Source organism: Pseudorasbora parva, chromosome 8 (assembly GCF_024679245.1).
Source record: "Pseudorasbora parva isolate DD20220531a chromosome 8, ASM2467924v1, whole genome shotgun sequence".
Taxonomy (NCBI): Eukaryota; Metazoa; Chordata; class Actinopteri; order Cypriniformes; family Gobionidae; genus Pseudorasbora; species Pseudorasbora parva.
In genome coordinates, this window is record NC_090179.1 from 42,019,162 (window position 1) to 42,034,686 (window position 15,525).

The window sequence follows — 15,525 nt, forward strand, 5'->3', positions numbered from 1 at the left end:
CTCAGCCTAGCTTGGAGCGCGAGAACAACGTGCTGCGTAACATGAGAATGAACCTCATTGGTTCTTGCACATCAAGCGAACATGCTTGAGCTTCTGTTTACCACAACTGATGTGTGAGTTTTGAATGTTTATATGTGAATAAAAGCCTAAATTCAATCTGTTCATCACAAAGTGATCAAGCCTCTTCAGAAAATATGGACTAAATTCATATGGATTTGTTTTACGATCTCTATGAAATTTCTGAAGCGTCAAAGTGGTAGCTGCGTAGCTGACGATGAGGGACAGAAATCTCTCAGATTTCATCAAAAAGATGTGTTATGTGAAAGTCTTAGATGTTTAGAACGACATGAGGGTAATTAATGACAGAATTTTAACACCAAAGCATATGTTGAACACTGACGTTACTCTAGCCCATTTTCATTTGTGTCAAGTTAAATATAATATCAGCCAAGGACTAGTGTTGTCACGTTACCAAATTTATGACTTCGATACGATACCAGCCTAAAATATCGATATATTGATACTAAATTGATACCACAGTAAAAAAAAAAAAAAAAAGATAAGATGCTTAATATGACAACAGAACTTGTTATTATTCATTGTTATTTTTCACTAAAAATTAGTGTGGCCAGCATTTTCCAGGGTTGGGCATCATTTTGATTTGAACAATTATTGATCAATTACTATTAAAATTCTCTCACAACTTTTTGCTATCTCAATGTATTTTTTACAATGGGGTAATTGTGTTTCAATAGCTTACACACAGCACAAGAAAGCTTGATTTCGAATGGTAAATTGAATTAAAAAAGACGAGTAAACAGTAATAAATTAAGAACAAATAAACAGATTACAAACAATAGCACAAATAAATGCAATAGAATAGAAGATACAAATTAAACAGACTGCTTTATTTTTTCTGGTAGGTCTAACATTCAGATAAGAAACTGAATTTAAAAAATGCATAGTAATTACATTTAAAACAACATAATAATGTTGATAATAATGATAATGTTCTTTGTAAAAAATTAAATAGCGTACAGATGAAACTATTTAAGTTACACAAGTTGATCAGTCAAGAGCAGTTGATCGTTTGTCTTTTTGTAGTTTGAATAACAAATGACTGCGGTCCCTTTAAGACTAACGGACGCATGGATCCTAAACACTGTTCCTGTTACTCGTTCTTCCTGAACTGTTTGCGACTGTGTTCACATAATACTCTTCCAGATGTGCACTGATAATTTTTTTGAGTTTATTTGACCAATAATAAGCTGGAAAAAGAAGCAAATGTTTGCACTTGTATCATGTCAGAGGCGGCTTTATTACGGTAGGCTATGTGTGTGTGCACTTCAGATGTGAGCACGAAATCTGCGGGGATTAGTAGAATTAATTATGTGCAATCCCGCGCGAAATTCAGACCGATCACACACTAACACTAACACACTGTCATGAGGAAAAAGTCCAGCAGAACGCGCGTTCGCCGTGCTCAGAGGTTAACCGGGCTGAGTGAGAATATGCCGGTGTGTGTCAACTCGCTGACGGTCAGAGAGGAGAGCGCAGCGTATCGATACTGTAAAAACTGAGAATCGTATCGTTTCAGATATTCCAGTATCGATACATATCGAAATATTGATATTTTTGACAACACTACTAAGGACTATTAGAATCTTTTCAGTAATCACTTTTCTTTTACAGATCTTAAATTAAAATCTAGATAAAATATATAAAACCATAACCAATGATACCAGACAAAGCAGATCAATTTTTTACAGCAAGCTAAAGCAGGACTTCAGGAGAAACTGAGATTGAGAAAGGAAGTAGCAGTACCAGGCTGTTCCCAGTGGAAATGAGCAGTGCGCGGAAATCGTCGCTGTCCATTATCCCTGTGCGTTTCTACAGCTCGCAAAGGGAAAGATGAGAAAAGAAACGGGAAGGAAGCATGTGGAAAGCAGAGAATTTGGGGTGACCAAGAGGTTGTACACAAACAGAAGTGAAGGTAACAGAGGGTTTGGTAGAGGAATCAGTGTGTGTTTGTAGAGAAAATGAGTAAGAGGTGGAGGGAAATTTTGACAAGGACAAGTGAACAAAAAAAGAAAACAGAGGAAGCAGTGAGAAACATTAAAAACAAAAGCAAAAACCTTAGCTGACCTGCAGAGGGCATCATTTCAAGCAGCATCACAACAGGTGAGTGAGGGAGTTAGTGAATGATGGACTGAATGAGTGGCGCAGCGCAAACAGACACACACACACACACACACTATAACTTTTCTTCTCTGGCTGTGCTCATACCTGTTTGTCGGTTTCAACGTCGTAACCCAGACTGATCAAACAAGCCTTGAACTCCTCAGCCTGTAAGACACCACTGTGGTCCTGTGGTAAGCCAATCACGCAAGGGGCCACAGTGGATGGACCAATCAGAGCATGCAGATGAGGATTGATGATACCAGTACACAATGACATAGCAGCATGTGTGGGATGAAGGCAGTGGCATGACAAAAAAAAGATGGAGACAAAATTGTGGATGTCAGACATATGAGCTGATGGTAAACAAGTCACATGACTAATAAAAAAACACACTAATGACAGTGAGTGACCTGATTCTCATGAATGTCAGACAAAACATGAGGCTTGTGATATTAGAGAGCCATTGTGAAAGTACTATATCAGTTTTCTAAATTTCTCCACTCTATCCTAAAACCCCCTCATTACTTCAATTCCACTAGAAAATATTTACATCAGGTCAGAGGTGTTTGACACACAGTATATTTCAGCTGTTTTCCCTCCCGTTAGTGCCAGAATAAGTGGAGAAAATGGAGCAAATATTAACACAAGTTCAACCAAATCTTTAAATTGAGCTCTATTTTTATCATGCATCAATCACCCTGAAATAAAACAGCCTTGCAGCAGCATATAGTAAATCTTTCATATTCTTCTTTATATGGACACTTTAATCCTCTGCTATGTCATGTGTATTTCCAAACTGGCTGGTGCTAAGATGTCATTGCTAAGTGTTGCAAAAAAACACAAACCCTATGCATATTAAAGGAATATTTCACTCAAAAAATATCACCATCTTGTCATTTCAAACATATTGTTTTCTTTGTTCAGTAGAAAACAAGATCTTAGGCTCCCAATTATCATCAGTCTTGGAAAATGAAGACGCTACCGTGTTAGGTTTGACATCAGTGATGAAAAACACCATTGGTTTTTATGTGTCTTAAAACCAGTCCTGACATGGTGACTTTTTTTTTTGAGTGCCATTCCTTTAATACAGTGGCCTAGACTGATATTCATCTTATAAATACTTATTCTTTGCCCTTTATTAAGTAACTATGCCCATTTAAAACACGGACAAACATGCACTAGAGTTCCTGACCTTGTCGAAGTGATTGAAAGATGTGCGGTATTCGTGAAGCTGCTCCTGGCTGATGCCTTTAGCATCACGAGTCAGAATCTGGTTCTCGATCTCATTAATGGTGCGGGCAATTGTAGTAAGGAGTTGCTCCCAACCAACACGAAGGTGCTTTAGAGAAGAAAAAGGCAATGATAAGACTGGTGTGAATAGCCAAACAAGCTTAACACTAGCTGGGAACACAACTATTTCATCTATGGTTCCTGCATGGTTTCAACATGATCAATTTGAATATTTGCATTTGCATACCTCCATAGTGTAAGAAGTGTATTTGTTGTCAAATATAAGTGCTTCCTGAATGAGCTGATGGTCTCCCTCCAGTTGGTCGATGTTGGGTTTGTATTCGATGATGCTCTGCTCATACTGACGAAGGTGGGTCAGCTGATCTTCCAGCGTTCCATTCATCTCGATTGATATCCGCCCGATCTCCTACAAACATCATGCCATGTAGACAGATTAATCCTTCTGTATTTTTCTTCTTAAATAAGATCATCAAAGACATAATACAGAAGTAGAGGCAACAATACCTCCATCTTATTTTGGATCCATGGTCCAATCATGTTGGCCTGGTTGGCAAACTGGCGTCTGAGATGGTCATTAGACTGCTGACGTGCGAGTTCTTCCTTTAGAGCCTGATCACGCTGTGGAACCAGTTGCTGCACCTGCAACATAGATGGGAGATAACATCAAGTCTTGCTTCAAGATCTACGGGCGTAGTTTTACAAATCAGTTGAGATTGCAAGCAATTTCGCCGATACAAAAATCTCTCACCTTCTCCCACTTCTTGTCAATGCTCTGAGGGGTGATGGAGGTGTAAGGATTGTTTCCAGCCAGTTTGATGCCATTGTACTGTGCGATTTTCTGGACTTCAGTCTGGATGGCCTGGATAGCTTCCCGCTCTTTATTTGCCTCTGGAAGAGTTGATTTGAACTGCTCATGAGCCGTTATCAGTCCCTGCATAAAGAGAAAGGGTGAAAGAAGTTAGGGAAAGGATTCTCACATCCAATTTGATTATTCCCTTGTGCTTGTTCTGAAATGGACAATCCAAAGATACCAGCAATGAAACAAAGTACCTGGATCTCCTCTATGTTGTGTACAATGAACATATCCTGAAGGTCCTCCATGGCTCCCTCCATCCAGTTATTGAATGGCGCTGCTCTCTTGGCGTACTCCAGGTAGAGCTCATCAATAGACTCCAGCTGTTTCTCTGTTCTCTGCAGAGCAGATGCACACACAGTTAACATGATAAAATGTATGACTATGCTAAAAAGTGTCGCTCCAAGAATTCATGTATACCTCAAGAGACTCTCTGCGGTTCTGTGTGAGGGAACCCAGAGCATCCCATTGCTCACAGATCTTCTGACAGCGTGCATTAACGCTTGGGGAGTCGTAGTAGTCCAGCTCACTATAATACAGAAACAGTTTGAACACTAACACTCCTTTAAACTTTCCAAACTTTCATGCCCTACAGCCTGATTGTTCAGCAAGTTTAATTAGCCCAATCTGTCATTATTTGTTGCTTTCTCACTTGAGCTCCTGTGCAATGGCGGCAATCTGCTCCACTCTGTCCTGATGGGCAGCAAGATCACTTTCGAATGCCTCATGCTTCTTCAGGAGAGCTTTGATCTCAGACAGCGTTGCGGTCTCGTAATCCTTCTGTGTTAGCATGGCCTCCTTGCCTATACACAAACAAACAGATCAATTTGGATCTATCTAGTTTTCAGATCACATGCCTAATCTGTAAGACTTCTGCTTAGCGCACAAGGCTCATGAAATTAAATATTCATAAAATCAAAAAACTTTCAGATAACGGAAAGAGTTATCAAAGAGGAGCCTCTCACTGTCTATTGACAGCAATTGGTGTGATCAGTTTAGGTTAACGTGAACAATCGGCAATACCATCTGTCCAGCTCTCATGGATGGCTGCTTTTTGACGGAACTTTTCTGCAAGATGGTCAAGTCTTTCCAAACGACGGATCTCATTCAGTAGCCACTCTTCATAGCCTTTCTCTGCCCCTTCCAGTTTATGCCAAGCACCATTAATATCCTAAAAGACAAAAAAAAAAACTTATCAGCCTAATGCCTTTCAGGATTGAGTCAATGGTTTCAACTTGAGAGCCAACAACAATAAATATTACAGTGTTTGATGAGACTTACATGCTTAGTGACACAGCTATACAAAAGCTATTCTTTACAAGTGTTATTATTAACTGAATTGTGCATCTATTATATGGGTTTCTTACCGACACCATGCGTCCCTCAGATGGCATAAAGGCTGGTCGGTTGCTCAGACGGAGTTTGGTCTGCAACGTGTTAAAGTTGATCTCTAGCTGACACTTCTCCTGAACTTTGGGTGGTTTGTGAACCCGACGATAATCGCGGAAATCTTCCAATTTCTGCTGCATTTCTGTCATGGTTTTCTCTGGAGCACGATTTTCCAACCATGGGATTGTCCTACGAATCCACTCCAACAGCTACAGGGATAAATAGAGTACATGAATATAGGTTCAATAGGAAACATTCTCCTCTCTTTTAAAAGCACTTTGTGTAGAAATAGGTTTATAGATGCTCAATTAACCATTTAGATGCTTCAGGTTCTAGTGCATCTATGTCTACTTAAATAGCACACAAACAACAATCTTAAATTGATTTAGACTCACATCGCTGGCCAGTTTTTCATAGTCCTCCATTAGGTGCTCGTTCTCCTGATTGACTGCCAACACCTTACAGATACGATTGGCTGCTGTCTCAGCCTATCACAGAACAGTACAGTTACAACCGTATTACATACAAGATTTTCCATATATTCAAAAAAGAAAAAAACAGCATACTGTTGACTACACAAATATATTCAGTAGTGTATACCATATGTTTAAAGTAGTATGATACAGTATACACAGTACACTTCAGTTAAGAAGTATAAAAAATTGTTTTTAGAACTGTAAATGTCAAGATGCTGCTTTAGTTTACACAAATGATCAAATATTTAATGGTTTTTGGGTTGGTGGGTTTAGCAAAATGTGGCTTAGAATTACATTCAAACACGCAAATTATGTTTTGAGCACACAATGACACAAAACTCCAAGTGTTGTAAGTTAATAATGTGCTATACATACAGTAACATGCGTAAACTAGCCAAATTAAATAAATATGAAGTTAAACATCAACATTACACGTCACTTGGAAGCTAACTATTATACTAATTGACATTCCATGCAAACACCAAAATTGGTTAGTTTCGAAAACGTGAAGTCTAGCTGCAAAATTTACATGCTAGTTGGAAAATCAAATTTGCATTCTCAATTTTTATACCACCACTGGAGGATCTCTTCATGGTTCTCTACAGCATTAACTAACACTGAAACACAGAAAGTGTTCAAAACGCTTGTGTAAAAGGCTAAAGGCACATTTAAACAATTATGATGAGAAGTTTCTGGCTTCACTTCGCATGGAAAAATAAATGAGTTCCACATGTGTACTGTAACATATGCAGCATCAAAACGTTACAGAAAAGTACTAATGTAAAAGTGGGCTTAACGTTACAAACAGTAGTAGTAACCTCAGTGTTTTAAATGTAGGCTTTATGAAGTTTATTATAGCCAATTGCATTGTCATGTTCATATTTACACTCAACATTGTCCTCAACTGTGTTGCAATCTTCATCACCGAGTGCAAATATAAAACATCAAAAAATGAAATTCACCTTTGCAGCATTTAAAAGAAGGTTATGCAAGACCAGTAAACCCCATTGAGAGTATTAATGATAGCAGAAGAACCGTTAGAAATAACCGCATATATAAATAGGGGTGATGGCAATGGTTTGGGTATAGTGAAGCCCAAAGCTGTGATGAATCAAAACTGGTAAGTGGCCTGAACTCAAGTCACTTTCACACCTGGTTTTATTGCATTGGTTTTTGCATATATCCTAGATTATGAATGAAATTGGCTATAAATCGGACATTCCTGTAATTGCCGACTGGATTTCTTCTTCTAAGATTCAATTTTTGACTCAAAGTTTGCATGCACTGGAATAAAAAAAAAAGAAAGAATCATTAAAACATGGCGTCCTTCTGGTGTGTTTGAAATATCTAATCCAGAACAATTCAGTGCCATATCCCAAGCCAATGAAGTGGGAAGACCAGAAAGAATAAAAACGTTCATCCAAATTGGTTATGTTTGTGTACATTGTTGTGAAAAGAGCACTTACAAGAATTTTGAAGTAGCTTTTTTAATATGACACTATCAACCAGCGTTAGTCCTACTAGGACATGTGGCTAATGTTGTTTAATTACCTTAAATGTGGACATTGGGGAACATTTAATGTTAGTCCTTTGCTAATCCGTTTGGAGCAAAATACAACAAACCAAAACGAGAAAACCAGGTATTAAAGCACCTTAAGAGTTTTCAGGGCCAGCAGTCAGGGGTCAAAGGTTTCTCACCTTCTGAGCACCCGAGAAGGCATGATAGAAACAGGAGACGTAGGTCATAATAGCCTTCTCATCCGGCCGCAGAGTGCCCACGATATCTATAGCAATGCCAGCGGAAAAAAGAGAGAGAAAGAGACAGCAGTGAAGCAAAGCAACCCAAAGCCTGTGTGTCCCCACTGAGAGAGGAGGGGATGGTTATGCATTTTATGGGCTCCCCTATTGAAAGGGAAATGGGGGTTGAAATCCTGCGTTATAACCCTGGCAACCCGCAAAGTGAGAGAAAAAGCCAATCCGCTGTTGAGAAAGGATTCGTAGGCCAGAGGAAGAAGGGTTAAGACACACACGAGCGTGCCTTCACCAGGTTATTCTAGTACTGGTGGAAAAAGCCATGCTAAAGAGGAGCTGCCGAAGGGTTAGGGGTCGTGGTGTACCTTCTGGGCTCCAGAAAAGGCATGGTAGAAACTGGACACATAGGTCATTATAGCTTTTTCATCTGGACGTGCTGTGTTCACAATGTCTGAAGGGAAACGAGAGTTATACACATGCACAAAACAAGGATGCAGACAGGACTTGCACTCATTCACACACACACACACACACACACACACACACACACACACACACACACACACACACACACAATGGAAAATACAAATGGCTGAAGCTCAATTCGCAGGTGAGGGACATACTTTTGAGAAGGGCTAGGATGACAATATTGATTTCTCGTTTTAAATCAATGCCAATAACAAATCCCAAGAATCATTCTTTTAGTCTATGCTGTTTTTTGTTGACACGTGAACAAAATGTCATCTAACATTGCCTGTAGCCTGCATGACGACTCACTAGCTGGGTTTCCATTAAAGATTTGCGCAAAAAGAGTCCTCTCGCAATAAGTCAAAGTCTCCGGAGATTTTGTTTAGGCGCTATACCAAAAATAGCCACGTGTGCCAGTATTGAGACATATGTCCCTGAATCGCTGCTGTACTGCTGGAGGTGCAAGAATCTAGTTTTATAAATTATTACTAAACTATGTCTAAATTCACAATATTCAACCACTAGCCACAGTTGCAGGCAAGCAAAAAAGTTAATGTCAAGCACCCTGTAGGTACTATTAGCTAAAAAAGAAAGTACAGATACATATTAAAATCCTTCAGAAAGATTTTACCATCCATCTAAATTTATTTAGAAGGGATAGTGTGCAAATTGGGATTTAGCCTTATATTCAGGGTTACAAAACACACACACACACAAAACAATAAAACACGCTCCGGTGCAGCAGGTGGATCAGAGATCCTGGAGAGATCATGCTTGAGGGAGAACAACATAACGCTCAGGGATGTTACCACGGTAACACACTGTTTGTAGAGGACATTAAGTGTGGGTGTTTGTGCCGGAGACTCCTGGAAATACAAGGCATGTGCTGACATGCACAAAACACACATACTTTAATAGAGCAACTCATTCAGTCTCTCTCGCCCACACACACACAACACACAGCCAAAAGCATGCACAACCGATTTCATACACAGGCACAGACAGCTACACGAATAACAATTGATATGCAATACGCAGTACAAAAACATGCTTGCACAGGCATCAACACGCACACACACATACACACACACACACACACACACACACAAGGACAGAACAGTTTATACCCTCTGCATCCAACATCTTGGGGATGTCGAGGTATCGCTCCGCCACTTCGAAAGCATTGTTCAGATTGGTCACTGGATCGTCCTGTTAACACATAATAAAAGACTCACATGACCTCCACAGATTTACCACAGGACAAAAACATCCATCATTCATTAAGTTCTACACATGCATCAACCCTATTAAATAATTGAGCTAATTCAACTATTGCTTGCAATTGTGGTGGCTGAATAAATGCACGTACAGCAGGGTATTTATACACAGACACTTCCACACACACATGTACAACTATATATATATATATATATATATACACACACACACACACACATACATATATATATATATATATAAAATACTACTACGTATCACGAACACATTATGTAAGCAAGCTTTCATGTTAGATATGATTAATTCTGATTAATCGATTTGACGTACTAATTCCTATATTTTTAATTTTCATATTAGTTTCATTTTTAATAATTTCGTTATGCACTTTTGTGTCATTTATTCTATTGCCATTTAGGTTTAATTTAATTTTATTTCACTTTTAGTTTAGTTTTAATTTATATTTCCAGTTAATAATGTTAGTGCTTCAACTTTATTTCAATTAACGGGAGTGTTATCATAATCATTATCATAATTTAGAATTACTGAAATTAATATAAGGGCCGTTTTCATTTTTGAGAGAAGCTTCTGAAGTTTTACCAGTTTTCATTATGTAGAGTGTGTATTAATATATATGATACAGAGTAAATCAGCAAACTCGATGCAGTAAAAAGTTCTCTTAAATGTGCTTGACATCTGATGAAATGTGAAATAAAAATCTCTTTTAAAAAGAGAAGATTAATAATCATTTGTGAGCAAAATAATCATGCTGTTCAGTTTAACTATTTTAGCACTACTTTTAGCTTTGCAATAAGAGTATATTACGCTCAGCTCCACATATAATAATATGCTGAATTGCACAAAGTCTCCCCCAAATTCAGAACTGAAAATTCCTAAACCTCCTAATATACTTTTTTTCCCCATGCAATACACACCTTTCTCAGCTTGTCATAATCGATGAGTTCTGGCCTGTGTCTATGGATCAGAGCATTGAAGGCAAGACCATCCTTCCAGCTGTGGAAGAACAGAACAAGAAAGCGTCAAGTACTTTGCATTTCCTTCCTTTGACCAGAAGAGGGCAGCACTCAAACCACAGCTTACAAACTGCATTCGTGCATTCAGTGTTGGACTTTACACACTGAAGGAACTTTGTTTGCAAAGCAATATTTAAATATCAAGTGTAATCTTTTATCGCTCATCTTCAGCTATTATTGTTCATTTGTTTATTCAAATACATCCATACCACTGCTTTATGCAAAACCTATGTTTGGATGAATCAAACAATCAAAATGACATACACACAAACAATCCCTGGATCAGTCAAATAAAACAACTCTAGATAAACTAATAGGTGATAATATTCTAAATAAACACTAATAGCAGTTTCGAACCTGATATGGAAGTTCTGAACGTTGACATTCTTGTAAGGAGCCGTCTTTCTCTGACACCAGAGCAACAGTCCTTCTTTAGCGGAGGTTTCTGAAGAGAGAGGAACAGCAGGACATTCATCAAGTCTGTTTACTTTTCTTCTCCAAAGTATGTTTGAGCTGTTCATAAATGCTCTAAAACAATCAGAGGGTTAAATCATACCCTCCACTGAGATGTCCTGGATGGCGAAGCGGAGGATGATGGTCCAAATCATTCCCAGAGTCATCTTGGCATTTCCATCCACGATTTCTACAGATACAGACATGCAAAACTGTTAGGCCGGAGACACACTGCAAGCGTGGCGTTTCTGCTGCGTGTCAGCCGCGGGGCGGCTGCCTGGCGTTTTCTCTGTCTTTGCACACCAGAAGCGTGTCTGACGCAGCGCTGCTGCTGGTATTGATGTACGGGGAAGCCCTATACTTCATGTTAAATATAAATATATTGCCTATTGATACAGCAAAGACAACGTCGGCAGTAGCCTATTGGCCATACATATCTATGGTATTGACGGCAAAATAGGCTACACAATATTTCGTTCTGTATTGACAGGTTTAATATTTCAAAATCGATAATTATGTTGTTTTTTATTACTACAAATAGGCCTATCTCTGCATTTATGTTTACCTACAGACTTTCAAATATGAAAATGTCATTTATTAATATATATTCGTGTCAAAATGGCATATAAACATCTTTTCCTATACTATTTTGCCAATAAACGCTTACAACACGCTCGCGTGTCACGTGAAAAATAGGCGTCTCTTCTATTTGAAGCATGCACGCGTTTTCCGCAGGCAGTATGCAAAAGCTAACCGGTTAACATGGGAGCCGAAATAAAAACGGACACGCCACGCAGCCGAGACGCTCACGGCACGCTTGCAGTGTGTCCCCGGCCTTAGATGCTAAAAATGGAAAACATGCATTTTGATTTGATCATAAATAATTGTAATAAAGTGACAAAAAAATTAAATGATTCATTTTATTCAGAAAATATACAATAAAGGGTAACACTTTACAATAAGGTTGTATAGGTTCAGATTAGTTAATGCATGAGTTAACATGACCAACACCTCTGTTCAGCATTAGTTCATCTTTGTTAATGTTAGTTCATAAAAATCCAGCTGTTCATGGTTTGTTCATGTTAGTTCACACTTAACTAATGTTGACTAGATTTTAATAATGCATTAGTAAATGTTTAAATTAACATTAAAAATAAATAAATGCTTTAAAAGTGCAGTTCATTATTAGTTCATGTTAACTAATGAACCTTATTTTAAAATGATACCCATTAAATTGACCACTATAGTGTTACAAAATAATTTTAAAAATTATTTATTTGTAATGTTACAAATGCGAAAAACTCTTGGTTACACTATTTTACGGTCTCATTGTTACGGTGTAATTTTGTATTTAAGTACTGAGTAATATTAATGATCTACATGTGCTTAATATAGGGTTATTGTAAAATTGGGGTTTGATTGATGTAATTATTCATAATTTACTGTTATTACTATGGTAAGTACATGTAACATATTTAACAAGGACACTGTCAAATAAAGTGTCACCAAGCTTTCCATTTATGAAAGATTGTGGAATTTTTTTTATCATTGTTTGTACAAAATATTAAGTGGTATCTACGAACTGTTTTCCACATTGATAATAATCACCAATGTTTGTTGAGCATCAAATCCTCATATCAGAATGAATGATGATCATGTGACACTGAAGACTGGAGTAATGATGTTGAAAAATCAGCTTTATCACAGGGATACATCAACTTTTCTATTTGAATATATTTAAAAATGTGTTATAAATCGTAATATTTCACAGTTTTTCTGTATTTTTGCATCAAATAAATGCGGCCTTGGTTAGCATGAGACCCAAACTTTTCAATACATGCATAGCAGACAATCTAATAACCGTATATGAATAGAGGTAAGCGTTTAGAAACGCACTCAGAGTCCGCTTAGCGTTCACGTTGGCATTTTAACACTCAACCTAAAGATATCGAACCTAAAGGCAAAGGGATACGTTCACAACCCGATAGGCCGGCTTTTATAACACAGCCAATATTTTGTGAAGGATCTTGCCGAACATCCCAAACAATGCTGTGTGCTGGGCTAAATGTGCTCGTTGTATGCGTGTAGCTACATTTGACGATATTTTGATCAGCTGAGAACTCGTGAGGAGCTTATAAAATGTGTAAAGGAGTCAAAACAACAGCAGGAATCTCTCCGTCACACACACAAACGAAGATTTGCCAGATCTGCTGTGAGAAGGTTCAGCCTGTACTGAACTGAAAATCTAGCCTGACAAGCCAGACCCACATCAAAATGTTTGGTCTGGACACTCACCATTGACAGGGCTCAATCTGAGGGCTTTTCTTTTTTCTTTTCTCAGAGAAAAGCTTAACTCCAAGTCTTCCAGAGTCGCGGTCAAAGCTGATTCAGTTTCTGTGTTTACTAGAAGCACGCGTATGCGCAACTCGGCCGTCATTTTTTTAAGCCCCGCCCACCGACTCTATACACGATGTGATTGGCCCGACCAGCGTTTACGGCTCTGAAGGGTATTGAGAGTTGCTAGACGACACTCGTGGCAGATTATATTTGCTGCAGCTAGAGTGCGTCTAGATTTCTAGGCTACTTAACATCATGACTATGATGAGAAAAAACAGGTTTGCTTGAGCCTTCTGTCCTTTATAGGGGTGCATCTTGTGACATCATGTCTCGTTTTTGGTTTGTTTAGATGTCTTTGTTCTGTTCATATTTACAGTAGGACCGCACCAGAATTCATTAGGAGGAGGAGCAAGACTTTAACACAGATGCCGTTGCTGTTTTTCATGTCTGTGGGTTGAAGTAATCACAATAATGTGATATTTAGCCCAGGGGACGCAAATTTCAGCAGGAGAACCCCCACCAAAAAACACAGATTTGACCCCCGGAATGTGATTTTTAGCGGGTGACCCCTCTGAAACACGACTGGGCTAGTTTTGAGTACACAATAACGTGAAATTAAGTACACGTTCTTGTGATCAGGCTTTGTTGTTCGTTCCACGCGCTAGACTAAAGCGTGCATTTGTGGTAGCAGGGCCATGACTCTGAAATACCCTGCCTTTAGAGATCCAGCTGACCCCTTCCTTGTCTATTTTAAGTCCTTGTTAAAAACTTTTCTATGTTCTTTAGTATACTGATTACCCTGATATGTTAACTTTTAAAAAGCTTTTTATTTTTTTTAACTCTGTTTTGGTTTTATTCTATGTATGTGTGCTATTCTTGCTCTTCTGTAAAGCACTTTGGTCAGCGTGGGGGCTGTGGGAAATGTGCTATATAAATAAAACTGAACTTGAACTTGAGTAGCAATTGGACGGGTTTTGTTGTGAAAACCTGGCAACCCTGAGTGAGACTCATCTTTTTCAGTGATCTCGGTCTGCTCGTTTGGTGCACACCAGGGTTTAGACGGCAGCGTTCACACTTATTTAAATGAACCGCACTAACAGAGCCATCGCTTTAATCGAACAAAACATGCCAAGTGTGAACACACACTCAATCTCTCTGAGACAGACGCTGCATCCATACTAAGGAGGATCGGAAAGGTCAGAATTTCCCGAACACACACACACAAAGATGCACAAGGCTTTAGGTCTTTGCTGTGGGGTTTTCACTTGGCAGTGCTTCTTCAAAGCGAGTGTACAGTCTGATAGGCAGAGAAGTGTTTGTACCTTCTGCTCCGATGGACACCAGTTTGACTCCTTTGCTGGCGATGAAGTCCAGCGCTTTGTTGACATTGTTGATCTTGTGCACTCTCATCTTGCCTCTTTCAGGTTTTGGTAATCTCTCCCCTGCACAAACACACAGCGGATGAGTTCTCACACTCTTTCCATCGCATCAGCATAAACACAGACTCCATTACATACTCCTCGGCTAAACATTAGCTCAACATCCCTGCAACGACTTTGGAAAGTTGCAAATGAGACTTAATTACACAGTCAAAAATCACAAGACAAAAGCAAACGTTTAACGCTCACTGACCTGAGATGACCTCTAGGAGCAGCATTAGTTTGAGTCCATCTCTGAAATCCTCCTCGATGTTTTCGATCTGCGTTCCCGCCTTCCGCAGGTGAGAGTTGCACCAGGCCGTGAAAGTCTAGAACAAACAGGAAATGATGTCAAAAAAGTGCAGGTCACAGAGCCCGGGAAACAGGACACAGGCTGCGTTCTGCTTCATGCAGGAATGCTCAAGATGTTTGCTCAGGAAGCCGCTTTAAAAATCAACATCTGATGCGTTTCTAGCATAAATACAAGACCAGCGCTTGAATGAAAATCCTCAGATATTGCATACTTTGCAGACAAAAGGGGACAGCACAGCATTTGCTGATGTGAGCAGATGACACACTACCTAAATACATAAAAAAATGTATTTGAAGTATTTAAAAAGTATTTGCATCTCTAAATCAATGTTATTAACTAAAACATAAAAATATATATTTTCCATGAA

At 38.8% G+C, this 15,525-nt stretch overlaps 1 protein-coding gene across 5 annotated transcripts in view; it reads right to left on the reverse strand.

Moving 5' to 3' along the window:
- Nucleotides 1–15,525, reverse strand: part of actn4 (actinin, alpha 4) — a 64,242-nt gene that overhangs the window by 3,664 nt on the left and 45,053 nt on the right. Inside the window, exons 2-20 of one of the 5 annotated variants that reach the window (XM_067451317.1) lie at nucleotides 15,060–15,174; nucleotides 14,750–14,869; nucleotides 11,194–11,280; nucleotides 10,995–11,082; nucleotides 10,539–10,617; nucleotides 9,498–9,579; nucleotides 8,268–8,353; nucleotides 6,070–6,162; nucleotides 5,653–5,883; nucleotides 5,309–5,456; nucleotides 4,938–5,088; nucleotides 4,706–4,814; nucleotides 4,483–4,623; nucleotides 4,181–4,363; nucleotides 3,937–4,071; nucleotides 3,659–3,838; nucleotides 3,374–3,520; nucleotides 2,287–2,367; nucleotides 1,825–1,890 (exon numbers count right to left, since the gene is read on the reverse strand). In XM_067451317.1, coding sequence (XP_067307418.1) covers nucleotides 1,825–1,890; nucleotides 2,287–2,367; nucleotides 3,374–3,520; nucleotides 3,659–3,838; nucleotides 3,937–4,071; nucleotides 4,181–4,363; nucleotides 4,483–4,623; nucleotides 4,706–4,814; nucleotides 4,938–5,088; nucleotides 5,309–5,456; nucleotides 5,653–5,883; nucleotides 6,070–6,162; nucleotides 8,268–8,353; nucleotides 9,498–9,579; nucleotides 10,539–10,617; nucleotides 10,995–11,082; nucleotides 11,194–11,280; nucleotides 14,750–14,869; nucleotides 15,060–15,174 — 2,322 coding nt within the window. Of the gene's footprint in view, nucleotides 1–1,824; nucleotides 1,891–2,286; nucleotides 2,368–3,373; nucleotides 3,521–3,658; nucleotides 3,839–3,936; nucleotides 4,072–4,180; nucleotides 4,364–4,482; nucleotides 4,624–4,705; nucleotides 4,815–4,937; nucleotides 5,089–5,308; nucleotides 5,457–5,652; nucleotides 5,884–6,069; nucleotides 6,163–7,848; nucleotides 7,935–8,267; nucleotides 8,354–9,497; nucleotides 9,580–10,538; nucleotides 10,618–10,994; nucleotides 11,083–11,193; nucleotides 11,281–14,749; nucleotides 14,870–15,059; nucleotides 15,175–15,525 lie in introns of all 5 variants that reach the window. The other 4 variants (XM_067451315.1, XM_067451316.1, XM_067451313.1 and 1 more) reach the window with 4 other exon arrangements.